Genomic DNA, 20,576 nt, shown 5'->3' on the forward strand with positions numbered 1-20,576 from the left:
CAGAAGGCTATCAAAGGAGTGTGTGAGCAGGAGGTCAGCCTGGGCTGGCACTCACAGAATGCTCCATCTTGATGCCAGCCACAGCAGCAAAGCCTTCAGCTCCATCAGTCCCAAATGGTAAGTGTAGTCACAGGGCTGGGCCAGATCCAGCACAGTCTGTCCCATTGGGATGAGAATCTTAAAGATGGAGAAGGAAGGAGAGAGGCAAAGAGCTTTAGAAGGGGAATTCCAGAGCAGCAGAGGGAACTGATTGTTGGGCATTCAAAGACAGAAATATCCACGCTGCTAGGAATGAGTACTTCTTGCAGGATTACATGGCAACAAGAGATTGCAAATACATGAAAGCGTGGGCATGAGAAATTCAAGCCTGACCAGTAACAAATGTAGGTTAAAGATTGATAGGTGAAGCGGACAGAGTGAGATAGGATGTGACCAACACTTTTAATGAATCCAAGTACATGGAACCTCTTGGGACAGCTTAAGAGAGTCTAAGTCGTGAAGACGTGACACAGTTCAGCAGCACTTGAGATGAGTAAAGTCAAAGAGGATGTTACGGTAATGGACACTGGCTCGTTTTGGTGACCTTCTACCAGGGAAAGACATGGGTTAGGGCTAGAGAATAGGATGCGTGTTGGAGTGGGGGGAGAGTTAATGAGGATGGTGGGGGTGGTGGGAGTGATGGTCGGGGTGGTGGAGACTGATTGTCAGGACGGTGGGAGTGATGGTGGAGGAGGTAGATCACTCCAATTTACTGCGAGGATTGTTTCCTGCATTGATTCCCCGAAGGTCCAGTGCTCTGAACCTTGGGCTCAGTAATAAAAGCTGAGCAGTAGATGTCCACACCAACTGAAACATCAATAAACCATAACAGCAAACCAGTACCACCAATGGTGACAGCAACGTGGACCACTCACAAGATCCACTGCAGTAACTTGCCATGGCTTCCTTGCCAGCACCTCTTTCCATCGCCCAGAAGAACAAGATCCGTAAGGGAGTTCCATCATCAGGAAGTCAGTCACTATTCTGAAGAATATTCACCTCTCCTTTACCATCCTAAGGACGGATTGTGGAGTGCCTTCCCTGAAGTCCTCCAGAAGCACTTACAGCACATCAACAACAACAGTTGAAGACGATGGCGTTTCTTCAGCTTCTCAAATGTGTTCCCGGCTGGTGACACCTTTAGTCACAGCCAGAACTACTGCCGCTACACAACAAAGGAGAAAGCTTTCCAGCTAAGTCCCGTCCACAAGACAATAGGACAAGCCCATTCAGACAACCCCATTAGTCTGGTCACATTCAGCAACAATGTGATAAGATCTCTTTATTAGTCACATGTACATCGAAACACACGGTGAAATGCATCTTTTGCGTAGAGTGTTCTGGGGGCAGCCTGCAAGTGTCGCCATATTACCGGTGCCAACATAGCATGCCCACAACTTCCTAACCCATATGTCTTTTGCAACGTGGGAGGAAACCGGAGCACCCGGAGGAAACCCACACAGACACGGGAAGAACATACAAACTCCTTACAGACAGTGGCCGGAATTGAACCCGGGTCACTTGCACTGATGTTGTCGTTAATAATGGTGACTAATGGCACTTACTCAGAGGTAAGCTGTTCTCTGATGCTCTACCTGGACTACTTGGCTTCGGACTCATCACAGCCTAATTCCAGATGTGGATCTTAGAGCTGAATCTCAGAGGTGAGAATGACTGCCCTCAGCATCAAGGCAGCTTTTGAGAGAGCACGACTTCCGGGAGCCATGGTCAAACTGGTCAATGGGGATCAGGAGAATGCTCAATATTGGTTGGAGGTGGAACTTAAGATGATGGTTCCTGGGACAAAGGAAGACGGTTGTGGTAGCTCCAGGTGTGACTGAGAATTCCTCAGGCAGTATCCAGAACCCAGCTTCCTTTAATTTATTCACAATGGCCCATTATCGGTCAGAAGGCCAGAAATGAGTATGTTTACTGATGATTGCCCAACGTTCAGATACATTTTCACTTCTCAATTAATGAATTAGTCCATGCCTGCATACAGCTAGCCGAGGACAATATTCAGGCTTGGGCCTGTGGCAAGTAACATTCACATTGCACAGGTGCCAGGTAATGACCATCTTCAACAGCCACCTCTCCTCTACATTCAATAGCATTATATTTGCTGAATCCCCCATTAGCTATTAATGGGAACAATGATGATGCTGAATACTTTGTGGCAAGTGCTTCAAATCCTGACTTCCTAAAGTCAAACTTGACTGGCACCCCATCCACAACCTTGAACCTCAAACACTCTATTTGCAGTGTGAATCACCTACAAGATCATTGCAGTACATTGACAAGGCTTCTTCAACAATATTTCAACTGTAGTAGAGGTAGAAGGGCAAAAAAGTATATGGGAAATACGTCACCATCTCTTCATCATAGACAATTCAAAATGTAGCCCTCCCAACTGTACAGCTCAAGGGGTGACTCTCCATGACCTTCTCGAGCACAGCTGAGGTAGCAATAAACCCTGCCAGCCATTCTCACATGCTACAAACAATTTTTAAAAAATAGAAACAAGGATGGACAATAAATGCCAGGCTAGCCACCGACTCCCATTCTGATTGTGAATATTTTAAAGGTGATAAAGTAATGTGCTGGCACAGAATATTTACCCCTGAATGCCATTTTCAGAGGATCCCACAGACTAGCATTTGCCACTCCAACCAGGACAATTGGCTGGAAGTTCTCTTTTAATTGGCATAAAGTGTAGGGCAGGTACGGTAGTGTAGTGGTGATCATAACACTATTACAGCGCCAGCGACCCGGGTTCAATTCCTGCTGCTGTCTGTAAGGAGTTTGTACATCCTCCCTGTGACTGAATGGGTTTCTTCCAGGTGCTCCGGTTTCCTCCCACATTCCAAAGACATATGGGTTAGGAAGTTGCGGGCATGCTGTGTTGGCACCAGGAGCGTGGCGACACTTGTGGGCTGCCCCCAGAACACTCTACACAAAGGTGCATTTCACTGTGTGTTTTGATGTACATGTGACTAATAAAAAAATCTTAATTTTAACGTTGGGGCAATTTCTACCAATTCCTAGGTAGGAAACACTGATAAAATGCTCCAGAACTTGTAGTCTCGTTTAGAAAAATCCTGATGGGTGAGATGGTGAAACCTAGCAGTGCAAGAGACTGAGTTCTTAGGTCAATCAGAGCAGAACAAACTTCACCAGGCTGAAAGCTTTACTCTATCCATCAATAACTATAAAACTCTAAAAAAAATAAATGAACAGCAAATTCTTTTTTCAATATGCTTTCTCCTTCTTCACTCATGCATTGGTTAGCTAGTGACAGTGGATTGGAAAGATAATTGTATTTCTGTGTAACGAGAAAATCATCAAGAACTGGTTCATTGTTCTGGTTTGTTCTCTCAATTTCAGTCTGAGAAAATGAGCTTTAAAAAAGAATCATCTCTTCATGTAACATGACAAGAGAGTTAATGTCTAAACACGAGCTTCAGTGAACCACATCAGTCTTTTTATACCTAACTTTCTTGTACTGTGAGCCAAAACTAATTATAATGCTGCCTTGTATATTTGCATTTAATTAGCAAAGTTCTTCTGTCTTTTTCACGGGAATAGCTCTGCCATGCAACATAATCTTACATGAAAGGATGACAGCTTTTATCTCTGTACCATTGACATTTTGCCTGGTTTGTTAATATTTTAGTGAATTCTGTCTCATACTAAATCAGTGGAAATACTTTGCTGGAAAATTCCCAGATGGACTCTACATGAATGATGCACACATCAAATTACTGAAAACTGAAAGCAATAGGGTGCAGGACATCTGTAGTCATTTATTAAATGATTAAAAAATTGACAACACTCAGAAAACCCAGGAATAGGTTGCACCGTTTTACAATAAATTGTCTGTTGTCAAATACAGTTATAAATGCCTGCTGCTCAGATGCAATAGTAACACATAAATTAATATTTTTTTAATGATTTTAGAGAAAAAAAATTAAGATCTACCTCACATCCCCACATACCATTCAGTATCAATTAAACTACAGTTACTTGCCAGTTTGGATTTTGGGCCTTGTTTCTTTCCTGCCATATCCTAAATTCTGGAATTCCATCCCTCCTCTCCTTTCCTTCCCTGCCGTGCCTCGCTGAACAGAGGGCCTATTCCAGATGCTCAGTGCATTCCGTGGACGGGTCGATGACCCCCAGTTAGGATATGTCAATGATGCTCCTGCTTGGGTTAACAGGTGTCTCGATCACCTGTTTAAAAAAAAAGATCCCAGTTCAAACAGCAAGAAACAAGCAAGAACAGGACAGTAACTGTTTGCACATGTAGTGTGGCTGAGCATACACCTCATTCCCACTGGAATTTTCTCCTCTCTTCTCTTTGTCCTTCACTGATTCATCCCCCCCTCATTGTCTCTGTCTCCAACTGCCTACTCCCAGACTGTATGTCTGTCTTTCTTTCTGTTGACTCTTTTCTTGCAGGAGACTTGCATTGCTGCTGCATCCCTGAAAGTTATGCCGTATCTGCCAGCGACCTGTTGAGGGAGACATGCATTTGAGATTCCTGGGACCCTGCATGTAAATGGCCTCTGTCACAGTCCTCGCGTGGATCCCTTGTTACATGGCTGGTTTTTCTTTTCATTTTACAGGACGTGAGTGCTGCGGCAAGGTCAGCCCTGATGGCCCAACACTCTCTGTCCTTGAGCACGTGACGGCCAACCTTTTTGACAACACTCCCGTAACGCTGTAGGGGAGGGAATTCCAGGATTTAAACCCAATGATAATCAAGGAAGTTCTTCAGTTTGAAGGAGGAATGAGGCGTATGCTCAGCCACACCAGACGTGCGAACAGCTACTGCCCTGTTCTTACTTGTTTCCTGCTGTTCTCATTGGGATTTCTTTTAGGTAATTGAGATGCCTGTTGAGCCAAGCCGGTGATGGTGTTCCCATGTAACTGCTGCCCTTGTCCTTGGTGATAAAGGTTGTAGGTTTGGAGGAGTTGTTGGAGTTGCCTTAGAGGGTAAATGTTGCTGAGGGAGAGAGAGAAAAAAAGGAGAGAGATGATGAGAAACAATAACTGTGTCTGCCACTGAAATCCACGTATGGAAGTTGGAAGTAATCCGGTGCAGTTCACTTTGTTGCTGACCTGTAGAAGGAGACAGGTATTTGTGTGGACGACCACGATTCGGATGCACATTTTGTCAATGGTATCCATGACAGCAATAGTGCAGCAGTGGTAGAGGCAGTGAATGTTTAGATACCAACCAAGTGGCTGCTTTCTTCTGGATGGTGTTGAGTTTCTTGATGGTTAGTGGAACTGCACTCTTCCTGGCAAGTGGACAGTGTTCCATCTCACTCCTGACTTGTGCTTTGTGGCTGGTGGAAAGGCTTTGAGATGTCAGGAAGCAAATCACTCATCATAGGATACCCAGCCTCTGACCTGCGCTTGTAGCCGGGGTGTCTATGTGGCTGGTCCGTTTGAGTTTCTGGTCGGTAGTGAATCCCAGGATGTTGATCGTGGGCGACTCAGTGATGGTAGCCATGGAATGTCAGGGGCAGGTGGTTAAATTGTTTCTGGTCGGAGACACAAGAAATTCTGAAGATGCTGCAATCTGGAGCAATACACAAAAAGTGCTGGAGGAACTCAGCAGATCAGGCAGCGTCCGTGGAGGGAAATAAACAGTCGGCGTTTCGGGCCGACAACCTTCATCAGGACTGGAAAGGAAGAGGGCAGAAGCCAGAAAAAGAAGGTGGGGAGGAGCACACGCAGGCAGGGGAGAGGTGAGTTCAGGTGATAGGTGAGTCCAAGTGAGGGGGGATGGTAGTGGGTGGGGAGGGTGGGAAGATGTAATCAGCTGAGAGGTGATCAGTAAAAGAGGCCAAGGGCTGAAGAAGAGGGAATCCAATAGGAGAGGGGAGTGGACCGTGGAATAAAGGATGGGGGAGGGGAGGGGATGGGCAGGTCATCAAGGCGGTGAAGGGAGCCACAGGAATAAGGGAGAACAAAGGAGTGGGGGGGGGGGGAGTATGTAAAAGTAGGGGAGGGGGTACTGGAAGTTGGAGAAATCGATGTTGAGGCCATCAGGTTGGAGACCCCCAAAGTGGAATCTGAGGTGTTGTTCCTCCAACCCGCGCCTGGCCTCAACGTGGCAGTAAGGCGGCCATGGATAGACGTGTCAGTATGGGAGTGGGATCTGGTTGGTTTTGCTCACTACCTGGCACTTTGGTGACACAAATGTTACCTTCCAGCTATCAGCCCACGCCTGAATGCTATCTACTTCCCTTCAGCCATTCGGTTCTTGAACCAACCAGCACAACCCTAATCACTACAGTTTAGCAACACTGCGACCACTTCCATCACTTTGCACTAAAATAAACTTCGTGTTTTTTTGTTCTAATTGTGTTATTTCTTGTAAAAAGTGTGCATAATTTATGTTTAATTTATGAGGGTTTTTTTGTGAATGCTGATTATATGGTACTATGTTCCTGTGATGCTGCTTCAAGTAAGTTTTCCATTGCACCTGTGCACACATGTACTTATGCATGTGACAATAAACTCGACTTTGACTTTGATTTTGCAGACATGGTCAGGTTCAATTGCTAAGGAGTTGTGAATGGAATTGAAGGTGAAAAGGGTGCATGTAACTGAAATATGTGGGGGCTGTCTGCATTGAAACAACAGATCACAGGAGAGTTATCCAAGAAAGCAACTGTTGGTCTCTTGCACTTTAATCTGTGCAGGAGCAGTAGTGTAGCGGTTAGCGTAACGCTTTACAGCATCAGCAATCCGGGTTCAAATCTGGCCACTGTCTGCAAGGAGTTTGTACATATTCCCCGTGTCTGTGTGGGTTTCCTCCGGGTGCTCTGGTTTCCTCCCACATTCCAGAGACGTATGGGTTAGGAAGTTGTGGGCATGCTTTGTTGGCGCCAGAAGCGTGGCGACACTTGCGGGCTGCCCCCAGAACACTCTATGCAAAAGATGCATTTCACTGTGTGTTTCGATGTATATGTGACAAATAAAGATATCTTATCTACTTCACTGCACTGTCTTAACAATATGACCTCCTGGCACCACCTGAGCTTGGAAGCCATGTTCTATCTCTAAATACATGGAATAAGAGAATCACTCAGGCCTACAGCACAGGCCAGGCAGTTCTGTCTGTGCCATCACTCTGAAACAGCACTCATGCTTAATCCAACACCTCTTTTGGCCCCTAACGTTGCAAGTCCCTCATTCCCAAGCACATGGGCACCTGCCTTTTATATTTACTTGTGGAATCAGCTTCCACCATTCAAATTCTGCAGCTCCCAACAGCTCTGTTTGCCTTTCTCCTCCAGATGTTCCACCAAGGATTTTAAATTAATGGTCTCTACTTATTGACCTACTTGCCAGAGAAAAGAGAAGATAGCTCTCTACCAAACCAAAGCCTCGGTTCACCCTGCAAGTGTCCATCAGGTCACCTAATTCTCAGTTCTAGCAAGAAAATTCCCAGCTTTTCCAAGACACAAGAGATTCTGCAGATGCTGGAATCTGGAGCAACGCACACACACTGCTGGAGGAACTCAGCAGGTCAGGCAGCATCTAAGGAGGGAAATAAACAGCCGACGTACCCCACCCACCTACCTTCCCCCTCTCACCTAGACTCACTTATCAGCTGCCAGCTTGTGCTCGTCCCCCTCCCCCAGCCTTTTTATTCTGGCCTCTGCCCTCTTCCTTTCCAGTCCTGATGAAGGGTCTTGACCCAAAATGGCGACTGTTTACCTCCCTCCATAGATGCTGCCCGACCTGCTTTTCCGAACTCTTTTTATGTCCAAAATGTCTTATCCCTAGTGACATTCTAATCAATAAAAATCAATCTGAAAAAAATATTCCAAACATAAACCCCCTCTACTGTTAGCCAGTTTCTAATCTATGCCAGTACTTCCCTTCAATTCCATAGGTTCCATCTCTCCTCGTTTGTGGACTGCCTCCCAAATGTCCATGTGTACAATATCTACCGAGCTCGCTTGATGATGTCCCGGATCACCTTACCAATCAAGTTGGCCAGGGCGTGATTTCCCTTTCACAACTTATGCTGATTTTCTTTCGTGAACTTCTACCTTTCCATTGAAAGTTTATTTTGTCCCTGATGTTGGTTGGCAATAATTTACTCACCGCCTGCGTTAAGCTGTGGTTTCCTGATTTAACCCTCTCCTCTTTCGTCTATGTTGGCAACTACTGTCTTCCAACATTACTCATGTATCCAAGGAAGACTGAATGATTGTTTCCGATACCTATCCTTCAATCCAGAACAAAAGTGGATGAATTACTTTTTCACCTAATCACTGTGAGGGATCTTGCTGTGCACACATTGGCTGTCATGTTCACCTGCAAATCAATAATGACGATACTTCCAGAAGATAGATAAAGGCCAGCAGGGCAATCAAACCTGGAAGCAAATAATTCCTTCCAAATCCAGCCTCTCCCATCCCTTTTGTGGTTATATAATCTTCAGAAGGAGTCAAAACTGAAAAGTCCAAGGCCATGAGGAAAATCTCCTCAGACTATCAAACCCACCCAATAAATCACTTTGACTGCCCGTACACTAACTGTTAAACTACTCACCTTTTACACAATTAAAAAGCTGAGTTAAATTAAGCTCTCATTGATAAAACACGCAGCTGTGTGAGCTCCTTGGTAACAGAAAATTCTAAGTTCAATTCCCACGAGGCCAAAATATAGAATCCAAGTGACACTCCACTGCAGAGCTGAGCACTGCACCATTGGAAGTACCCTCTTTCACAGGAGAGGAAACACAGCCCTTCTTAAACATAGAAGAGCAGGGAAGTGTCCTGGACTCCAGGTCAGCAGCAGATGAACTGGTTGTGACTTCACTGCTGCTCTTGAGACTTTAGTACAGTGATGATTTCACTGGTGGTATGGGAGGCCAAAGACTTACTTTATTATCAAGTGTGTCAAAAATCCCAGAGGTGTTCTTGCTTTGTTTCATCCCCAAAGAAACAAACGGTGCCAGAAGCCAAGCAGAAGCCAAATCCAGCAGTAGAGAAAAGAGAGGATACTGCAGAGTTGGAAGTCCTGCATATCTGATGAAATGTTAAACAGAGACTCCTGAAGAGAGTTGTGGACACAGCCCAGTCTGTCACAAAAACCAGCCTCCGCTCCATGAGTGCACTTCTCACCGCCTCGGGAAAGCAGCCAACATAATCAAAGACCCCATCCAACCTGGACATTCTCTCTTCTCCCCTCTCCCATCAGGCAGAAGGTACAAAAGTCTGAAAGCACATACCACCAGGCTCAAGGACAGCTTCTATCCCGCTGTTATAAGACCATTGAATGGTCCCTAGAACGAAGGGCACGAACTATAGTGTAGTGGTTAGCATAACACTATTACAGCACCAGCGACCCGGGTTCAATTCCGGCGGCCGTCTGTAAGGAGTTTGTATGTTCTCCCTGTGTCTGCGTGGGTTTCCTCCGGGTGCTCTGGTTTCCTCCCACATTCCAAAAGACGTACGGGTTAGGAAGTTGTGGGCACGCTATGTTGGCGCTGGAAGCGTGACGACACTTGCGGGCTGCCCCCAGAATACTCTACGCAAAAGATGCATTTCACTGTGTGTTTCGATGTACATGGGACTAGTAAAGATATCTTAAGATCTTAAATCTTAAAATGGGATTGTTGACCTCACAATCTACCTCGTCATGACCTTGAGCCTTATTACCTGCCCTCAATCCACTTTCTCTGTAACACTTTCTTCTGCATTCTCTTATTGCTTTTCCCTTTGTACTACCTCGATGCACTGATGTGACGAAGCGATCGGTGTGGACGGCATGCAAAACAAAGTTTTTCACTGTACCTTGGTACATGTGACAATAATAAACCAATTTACCATATCTCCTATGGTGCAATGTTGTCACACCAACATATCTCTGTTTAACACTCCATATTTCCTTATGACATAGGAAGCCATTCAGCCCATTGAGTCTGTGCCAGCTCATAGTACTAGCCCATTTCCTCACCATTTCCCTGTAACTGCTTCACCTCATATGCCCATCAACATCCCCCTGGAGCTTATCACTTAAATCCACACTAGGGGCAACAGTGGGATCTTGGTCTCTGCTTGCTGCTGTGACATTTGCCTGTATGACAACAGCTGCTGCATTAGTTCATTGTATATTAATATCTTGAGATGCTTTAGATTGGAAATGTTGCTTTTTAAATACAACTCATTTGGGGTCTTTATTAAGCGACACAATATTAGAGCATTATTGGGGGTTAATCTGTCAATGGTGCTCTTTTAGAGACCTCAGCAATCTGCTTTCTCCGCTGGCCATTCTTCTTAAAGTTACTCTGTAGACTCAAATTAAGTCTTTATATTCTGCTGATAAATCCTTCTGTGCTTTCAGTCTTCAGTTAATATCCATTAACACCCTCCTTTGAATAACCCTGTACCATTTCCAAGTATAACCATTTTCCTCACACGTTCCTTATCTACAGACACAATCCTCTTCCCATTATCCCATTAACAAGATGCTGCTCTTTACTGCTATTTAACCTCTAACTTACGAAAACGGAGATCGATTGATTTTCAGGTATGAAGAGCATCAGTGTAAACAGTGATGGGGAGAGGCTAGTGCAGGAAAGTGTCACGGCTGTATAAGGCCAGCCCTCACCTTACTGAAAGCTGGAGCAGATTTGAGGGGCGAGATGGCCTACTTCTGCTTCTGTCTTTTACATTAACATTAAATGCAAATGCTGAGCGGGCAGTGGAGGAAAAATCATCAACAAATCCAGAGAAAGTCTTCTGAAGTAATTGAGAAAAGCTGCATAAAGGTTTATTTGATTCTGCTGGAGCAACGATCACAGAGGTTAGCATACAATGTCTTTTCTCTACAGTACAAACAGTTGGAGAGAAAAAAGCCCACAAAATATATACAGTACGTGCAGCTCAGGTGTTACTTCTGGTGACATCTCTTATAGTACTAATATGGAACACACATAATCAGTACACTAGACTAACAGAAACGACTGTAAGATGTGTTTCCACTTACAGTCAAACATTGCAATAAATGAAAGTGATCAGATTTTCTGTTGCACGCAATTCCTCATGAGAGTAAGTAAATGGAATTGAAGCCTTGACAAGCACGTTATTGTGTCTCAGTAAATCTGCCCTTTTTAGCAAAACTCATTACAACTTTAGCATTAAAATGAAGCAAAGCTGCTCAGAACTCCTGCAGGTCAAAGCAACACTGATTCACAGGCCAGCTTTACAATGGAAATCAATTGTAGAACCATTTGAAGTAGACAACATTGTTAATTATGAAAGTAGAATTTAGTGCTAATTATTTTGGGGAGTTATCAAATATTCCAAATTAACCAAGTTTGAAATGTACACTATAAAGAAAAGTAAATCGAATGTACTGTTCCTTTATCGATTGGGGTAAGGTAATTCTTGGTGTTTGGGTGACTTTAGTTCAGTTCTATTGAACATTCATGTAAGTTATGGCCTTGTAACTCAAGCCCCAGCCATCAGATTTAACTTTTACTGGTACAGATACTGATACAGAAATTGTCCAAGGGACTGGGGATGAATCTGTGGCAGCTTCCATTGAATGGACAGCTGATAACACTGCTAACCAAATGGGTGAGAGGGGGTTTGGACCATGTGCACCTTTGGAAGTAACACTAGCATTACTGGAGTAGATAGAAAGACGTGTTATTAAGCACGTATACAGCAGATCTCAAAAATAAGTCTTGTGTGAGAAAGTTCAAGGTCTCATATTTGTGCTGGCAATGGAACACAGGACATTTTCCAGCCTTGGCCTCTGCGACTGCATTCATTGAAGGAAAATCCTCACTCTCCTGAGCACACTTCAGTGGACGCTGCTCTGCTGATGAGGAGCCTCCTAAACTTAGTTCACATGGGATGTACGTGTTACACCAATCTGAGCCAGGTCTGACACAGGTCCCAAGGATGAGAGGTTATTGCCCTAACAACTACACATGCCAAGTCATTCAGACTGAAGGCTTTCAAAATTAGAAATTCATTCTCGTTCCAAACCACAAGTGGGATTTCTCCATCAGTGATGGGCAGGAGCAAAGGTATAAGAGCTTACTTGGATAATAACATTAGAATGAGGAAGTTCATACATTAGGTGAGAATGAGGCTACCACACAAATTGGACAAAAGCAAGACTCCAGTTGTGGTTGGTATTATATACCACCAGGGTTACCAACGTAGTGATCAAACTTTAAAGCCGTGCTTTATTGCCACAGCTTACTGTTGGTACCTTAGGTCATTGTTGACCACGCCATACGAGGTTTGGGGGATAATTTGCTTGCTTTTCCTCTGTGTTTAATAGCAAAACCATCTTTAGCCTTTTATTGCAGCTGATCCTCCACACTGTTACATTTCTCCTTGAATCCGATGCTAAACACATCAAATTGGATTTAAAGTCCACAAAATAGCGCTCTGCGTCATGCACTCCGAGTGACAACTAATTTGGGTAAGCTTGTCACTCCCTCTGAGTGGACAGCAGAATGGCGCAGCTGGCAGAACCGCTGCCTCACAACTCCAGCGAGCCGGGTTCGGTCCTGACCCCAGTGCTGCCTGTGTGGAGTTTGCACGTTCTCCCTGTGCCCAAGTAGGTATCCCTCAGGGTGATCCAGTTTCCTCCCACATCCCAAAGACATGGCCATAGGCAGGTTAGTTGGCCACCGTAAGTTGCTCCTTGTGAGTGGTAGAATCTGGGGGGCGGGGGGGTTGATGGCAACTTGGGGAGAATTAAACAGAATTAGTGTCAGATTAGTGTAAATGGGTACCTGTTGATCAGCATGGACCCAGTGGGCTGAAGGGCCTGTTTCCGTGCTGTGTCCCCCTATAAAAATCTGCAGCTGGTATTTAACACAAAACCAGCTGTATTTTTACTCAGTTCCAGTTACAGAAATGGTTATAAAAATGACATTAATGTCTACTTCTCAGCAGTGCCCTGTGACAAGATTTGAACTTAAAACACATTGGCTACATTGGAATTACATGACAATCAGCTCTGTTACAGACACTAACAGGAGTAACCGACAAATTCTAACACACGGCACAATGTATACTACCCAGCACAATTTTTATGCAAAAATTATATTGAAGTAAATTATAGAATTACTGCTTGGATTACAAAGTCCACAATTTTCCTTCTAATCCTCTATGCATCAGGCAGGTGAATGCACATAGCCACCAGAAGGTGCATAAGATACATGCCTGGACACCATATGCATCATTCCTTACCACACTTGTGGTCTGTGTTTCAGCTAAAGCAAGACTTCACAGCACATGTTTGACCTGCATAATTGTAAGTTAAAGGGAATTCACCTCAAACCTTTCTGCTTTGTACAGTTATCCCTTGTAACAGTTCTCCCTCAGGACCCCCCAACCTCCACCAACCTCCCTGTTGTACCACCTCCTCATCCAACACAAGCTCCTGCAGGGAAACAACACACACAGGAAAGGACTTTGACCACGTGAATCATCAGCTCGGACATGTGTACGTTGGAAACTGATGGCGTCAGCCAATGAATTAAGTGTTTCCTGGCCTGCTTCATACCACCAATGTAAAGCACCAAACCCTCTGTGCTAGAAACCAAAGTTTCTACCACAGAGGGCTGAAGAAATTAGATGTTCTACGTTGAATGAGTTACATTTAATTAGTATAGGATAAAAAAATAACATTTAATGTTAAAATAAAGTTCAATTTACATGTCCAGATTTGTACTGACAGATGTATCATTTACTTCTCATGATGCTGGTAACACAGTTTCCTCTGGATGCTCCAGCTTCCTCCCACATCCCAGAGATGTGTGGGTTTGTAGATTAACTGACCACTGAAATTCCCAGAATTCCCAGAAGTGGCAGAATGTGGGGGGAGTAGAGGGAAGTGTGGGAAGAACGAAATGGGAATAGTGTCGGTGTAGAGTAAAAGGGTGTTTGATAGTGCAGACTCAATGGGCTGAAGGCCCTGTTCCTGTGCTGTATGCCTCTATGAGTCTATGACATCTGGATAGCAGTCAGGGCTGCCTCATCAAGGGGTGGCCTGTCTGTCTCACCTCTCCCCTACCCACACTGACCTGCTGTGACAACAACACCCAAAGCTGGATCCTGATCATCAAGGAACACAGGACCTACTCACCAGAATGTAAGCTCCGCCCCAGAAATACATCGACTCCAGGCTGAACCATGTCCCCTGGTTTACTGACTGTCAAAACTGTCAGGCTTTGAAAAATATTCAAAAATAATTAAAAATGAATCATACTAATAAAAATTGAAAATATAAAAAAAAACATGAAAATGCTTAAAGGAATTAAATACATTTGAATGAATAATTAATTAAGAACATGTAAATTATCTGTAAGATTTCTATCTTCAGAGTTGCTATCCCCCAATGAAATGAATGGATTCACTGACGTTATACCGGGTCTAACCTGCCTTGGTTTAGCACCGGGAGTTCCCGGTGTAAATGCTGTGCTTCCAAGTTGGAGCCATTGGTCCTCAGATGTAATTCTGCCCTTTCCCACAACATTGTTATGCACTGCTGCTTTGAAATGACTTTATCCTGGATTCTGACAACTTGCTCGATATCCAACAACATTCCATTATAGGTTCTGCGTCAGTGAGAAATTTAATTGCTCTACAGGCTGTCACTGCAAATTAGTTTATGATTACTCCTTGCATTTCCCACTTGTCTCAAAATTGTTGGCTTAAATGCGACTCGGGGCAATGACACAGAGAGCGTGTTGCTGTTAAACGGATGGCTCTGCTTTCCAGCACACTTGCATTTATATTTCTCACTTAACCAACCAAAGATTAGTTGTGGTGCACATTACAGAATTCAGTTACAAGATACATTTCGAGGCAGTTTATTCTCTTATAGGTTTGAGTTTGAATTGGTTGAAAGTTCTCTATCAATTCAATTCGTAACCACAGGTTAAGTTTTGCCTCTTGGATAGTGCCAGATGCATGCAGGTTGACTTCGGAGGATAATTGTGGGTTGTAACTTGAAATCCATGATGGTTACCTCTCTGGATGCTGAAGGATCTCATAGGCTTGGTTCATCACTTGGTTCTTGGGACTTAATCCACCAGATATTTGGTCTTCTTTTGATTCTACAGGTGGAACAGCCCTGAGGATAGGAAATATAGAAGTCATACCAGTGTCATCATGCAAGAATGGGCAGTATGGTAAATGGTATGTCAACCAGGAGCTTCAGGCAAATTGCACTGCTCCACAACCACTACAACCTGTAAAGAAATTGGTAAACAAACATCAAGAGTATCAGTCCACAGTTAATACCCGGTACCCAAGTAACATCAATAAAAATAGGCTGACCTAAAATAATATCCCAATAAGATATTACTTTTCCTGAGGCTTTATGATTCATTTCTTACATCATTAATGTATTGCAGATCTTTTAAAAGAATATCTTCAACAAAATTTATGAAAATGTATGGATTACATTTCATGGGATTGGAAGAGTTAGTTCACTTAACCATCCGTTTCAGCTAAATTAATGGCCAATGTTTTGAACTGTGAAAGCAACATTTAAGAGACAGTTAGACAGGTACATGAACAGGTGGCGAATGGAGGGATATAGACCACATGCAGGCAATGTGCAGTTTAAATTGGCATCAAGGTTGGTGCAGATATAGTGAGCCAAAGGGCCTGTTCTTGTGCTGTACTCTTCTATGTTCTATTTCTACATTCTATGTTCTATTCCAGTCCAATCAATATGTTATATTCTTTTCATACATTTTACAAGGTGTAAGAGGAACAAAAGCCTAGTTAAAAGTTACCAACTTTCCATATCTGCATCTAGGTCAAAACGTTGCGTGCTGAAACTCTCTGGTCCGGGCATTTTGTGATCCAGCAACTTCCATAGCCCGGCATGTCTTGACTCTGGTGCCATTGGCTTTTAGAGCAGAGTGGCTGTATTAGCATTTTGTATCAGCAAACATTTCTGTATTAGCAAAGTCTGAGATACAGAATAAAAATTTGCTCTTAAGGAATTTATATGAAAAAAAACAAAAAATGTATACAGAGGACTGAATTAGTTTATCAAAGGCCATTTTTCACAGGCTGCCAGTTCACAGTGGGAGGCCACTTAAGTTTTGTGCAGAGTGAACTGGCATGCCTGGAGGTTAGGCATATGTTTACTTAGGGGGTTCTTGGAGCGATTTCTGTGATCCAGCATTTCTTGTGGTCCGGCGCTGGTCAGATCCCCAAGGGTGCCGGACATGTCTTACATCCTGATCACAATAGCGAGTTGCTATCAGATTATCGTGGAACTCTTATTTAGGCCTCAACACACAGAGAGTCTAGGATCTATGGCTGCCTGTTACTTGGGAAGCACTTCTTAACTTAAAGATTGTGGGGATCCAGAGCTCCCTCCACAGAAAGTTGGGGAGGCTGGGGTCAATTGAAACTATCAGCACTGACGTTGATAAATCTTTGTTAGGTTAGGATATTAAGGATAATAAATGAATGAGACAGAGACCAACCATGATCAAATTGAAAGGCAGGATAGGCTTGATGGGCTGAATAGTCTCTTGTCCCTATGTTCTCAATTGATTCTGGTAAGCTTTGGAAGTAAATTTTCTCAGAGTTCAGCAAGGCCTCGATTTGGGGCAAGGAAGCCCCCAGAGGGAAAAACCAGTCTAATTAACTCACTGTTTGAAGTGGCCATCAACATCTCATCACACAATGTGTTTTAAAATGCAATAGCATTCTTGCAGAAACCTCTTGCACTAATACAGTGTCTTCCACTTTAAAAGGTTATAACATGTTTCACAGTGGTCTGGGGTAAGACTAAATACTGAGCTAGAAAGATTGCGTCGGGAAACTCAGACGATGAGAAAGTTTCAAAGGGAAGTCTTCAAAAAGAGGAAAGAGGAGAGTCAGAGGGATTGAGGAAATGAATTTCATGGATTGGAGGCATGGGAGCCGAAGGCCTGGCTCCCAAAGGCAGGACGAAGGGAAGCAGTGTGCACAAGTAGCCAGGATCAAGAAGTATGGAGAGTTAAAGAGGAAGATGGAAATATGGAGGAGAGCTGAGGTTAGGGTTAATTAAACCTCACGGAGAGGTTTAATTTTGTAAAGAAAGCTCATCCCATTGACTAAGGTAGTGATGTTATTGCATTCACTGTTTGAGATCAGCATACCGTTTTAACAGATCAGTTGGTGGATTAACATTACCGTGTTGGCAAGACACAGACCACTGCTCTGTGCCCAGCAGGCACCTGCAGTTTGTTACTATATTACAATGATTTTAAAATATTTGCCCACAGGACAAAGTGTGTGATTATAGCCATATGGTGACATTAGTGTAACCCAGCTTTCAGTGGGTGACGCTCACTGACATCCCACCAGTTCCTGGATTTGTTGCTTCAGACCAGTGACCATTACCTCTGATAGAAAGGGGGCTGCTTTCTGTGTTTTCCACCTTAATTCAAAACCAATCTTGGCAAAAACAAGAGCTACAAATTCCACCAAGTTCCACAAATTTCAACAGTGGGCAGTGGATCATCTGTGATCTTGGATACAATATGATCATAATCTGTGATACAATCCTAAATTAAAAAATGTAAGTGGTTAATGTTATTAAAAGAACAAAGGACTGTTTTAAAATATTACTCACTTGTCAAACTCTCACACCATGAAAAGCCTCACATTTTTGCACTTTGTTTTATAACTTTAAACTCGTGTATTAATTTTTGATCAGTGTCTGGCCTCCTTGCTGTTTGTAATACATGTGAATGACTTGGATGAGGATGTGGGAGGCAAGATCAGTAAGTTTGTGGATTGGCAGAGTTGTTGATAGTGTGGAGAGTAGTCTTAGACTACTGAGAAATATTGATGCATTGGTGAAATGGGCTGGAAATGACAGGTGGAGTTTAATCCTGACAAATGTGAGGTGATGCATTTTAGGAGCACTAATGAGGCTAGGACATACACCATGAATTGTTACAGTTTTAGGGAGTATTGAGGAACAGGGGGACCTTGGAGTAAAAATCTATAGATCTTTGAAGGCGGCAATGCAGGTAGACAATGTGGTTAGGAAGGCGTATGGGATACTGGTCTTCATTAGTTGGGGCACTGAATACAGAAGTAAGGAGGTTGTGCTCCAACTTTACCAAACCTTGGTCAGACCTCAGCTGGAGTACTGCATGCAATTCTGGTTGCCAAGGTAGAGACAGGATGTGATGGTGCTGGAGAAGGTGCAGAGGAGATTCACTAGGATTTTGCCTGGGATGGAGCAGTTCAGTTATGAGGAGGGACTGGAGAGGCTGGGTCTGTTCTCCCTGGAGCAGAGCAGGTTAGAGGGGACATGGTTGAGGCTTCTAACATTATGGGAGGTATTGATAGGGGAGACTGCAGGAAAATTTTCCCAATATCAGAGGTAGATAAAACTAGAAGATGTAGATTCAGGGTAAGAGGCAAGGGACTTAGAGGGGATCTGAGGGGGAATGTCTTCCCCCAGAGAGAGGTGAGTATCCAGAATACACTGCCTGAGAGAGATGGAAGCTGGGTCACTAACAGAATTTAAGTGTCTAGATGAGAACTTGAATCACTTCAGCAGAGAGGGCCATGGACCAAGGGCTGGGCAATGGGGTTAATAAGGAAAGGTACCCATTGGTTGGGGTATGGAGTTGGGCCGAATAGCCTGTTTCCGTGCGGCATTAATCTACGATTCTATAAGTACTTGAAAAACCTACAGAGCGTGCAATTTATCCGTGTTATGCAGAAGTAACCTCCTAAAACTTAAGCTGATGTCATCTTCTGATCTTTCCAGGCCCAGTTAACATTGTAAATCTTTCAAGAGACATGCAAGGTCTATATTAGGAACGAAAACACAGGCAGGTCTAAGATCCTCGACAGCTACTCGACTACATGAGGTAGTCCCCTCCTTTCTCCTGAACTCCCCTTCTTTCCCTCTGATCCCTACACCACTCTCCCTCCAACTCCTATCTTGCTCACTCCCATCCCGCTCTCCTTGACTCTGCCGGTAAGACTTGTGGACACGTCTGGGGACGCCAGAGGCCGGGTTCTCGCACCTTGTCATGGAGATGGTGACCGGCAGCTGCCTCTTCTTGCCGGGCGGCCCGCTCGACTGGGACGCGCGGATGCGGCGGACGCGGGTGACTTTCAGCACCAGGTCGCGGACAGCTACCCGGAACTCTCTCCTGATCAGGCAGTAGAGCACCGGGTTGAGACAGCTGTTACTGTGAGCCAGGCAGACGGTTACAGGGAAGATGTACGCCTGGGTGTTGTAAAAGGCAACACTGAAGTGGACCACGTTCAGCTTGATGAAGGCACTCCAGAGAGTGATGGCTTGGTTGGGCAACCAGCTGATGAAGAAGGCCAACACCACGATGGTGACGGATTTGGTGACCCTGGACGTTCTCTTTGGGTTATTGCTGCTCATTTCTTTGCTGTTGACGAAACGCAGCAACAGGAGGTAAGAGGCGGAGATGATGGCGAGGGGAAGGATGAAGCCAACCAAGACCTTCAGCGCCTGGTAGACCCCAAACCAAAACTGGGGATTGCTGTGAACCTCCGGAAACTTGGTGATGCACAGCTCTTCGGTGGGGAGCACGATGGTGGTGGAGTAGGTGGCCTGGGGGAGCGTTGCCACACAAGCCAAACCCCAGATGAAGATGCAGGTCAACCTGTCCCAGTATGTGGAGGACCTTCTCCTCATCTTCAGCGACTGGGACACCGAGCAGTACCGGGTGATGCTCATCACGGCCAGGAAGAAGACGCTGGCGTACATGCTCATCACCGTCACCGAGGACACCACCTTACACATGACACGGCCGAAAGGCCAACTGAAGTCCATGGCCGTATCCACTGCCCAGAAAGGTAGGGTCAACACGAACTGGATGTCGGTCACAGCCAGGCCCATGACCAAGATGGTCATTGTGGACTTCTTCTTGTTGGCCTGCAGGAGGTAGAGCACCAGAAGATTGCCGATCAGCCCCATGGCACACACCACAGAGTACACAATGGAGATCAGGATCCTGATGACCTTGGAGCCGTCGTTATCCACCTCGGTGCCGTGGAAAATCAACGATTTCAGCAAATCTTCCAGGCACTGGTTAGTTTTATTCAAAGAAAGGGAAACTCCATCGTCCTCCGAGTAGCAGTCTCGGTCAGGCATGGCCATCTCCTCAAACCGCTGGCGCCTCACCTCTCCGCAGGGAGCCGGACCATCGGCAGCCGATGTGTGGGTGGCGACCGGGGCCACCCCAACCCGCTCCTCGTGGCCGCTCTCTGACGTCTCACCCCAGCCGGTTGTCCCCCCTTGTGTCCTGGATCTGACTGCCTGCCTCCCGCCTCCTCGATCCCTGTCCCACTCCCTGATCCCTCAGCCACCTCCCGATACCTCTCCCTCCCCTCTCCGATCTCTCAACCACCTCCCCGATCCCTCTCCCTCTCCTCCCCGATCCCCTCTCCCAGCCCCTCTGATCCCTCCTTCTCCTCCACAGTCCCTCCCTCACCTCCCCGATCCCTCTCCCGCCT

General features: G+C 44.9%; 1 protein-coding gene across 1 annotated transcript; it reads right to left on the reverse strand.

Annotated features, from left to right (window-relative positions):
- Positions 1-748: 748 nt before the first annotated feature.
- LOC127582701 (relaxin-3 receptor 1-like) lies at positions 749-20,220 on the reverse strand. The gene is made up of 2 exons (XM_052038266.1): positions 19,032-20,220; positions 749-846 (listed from the first exon to the last, which is right to left on the reverse strand). The coding sequence occupies exons 1-2, from the start codon at positions 20,218-20,220 to the stop codon at positions 749-751; spliced, it is 1,287 nt and encodes a 428-aa protein (XP_051894226.1).
- Between the last annotated feature and the right edge of the window lie 356 nt (positions 20,221-20,576).

Source organism: Pristis pectinata, chromosome 24 (genome assembly GCF_009764475.1).
Source record: "Pristis pectinata isolate sPriPec2 chromosome 24, sPriPec2.1.pri, whole genome shotgun sequence".
Lineage (NCBI taxonomy): Eukaryota > Metazoa > Chordata > Chondrichthyes > Rhinopristiformes > Pristidae > Pristis > Pristis pectinata.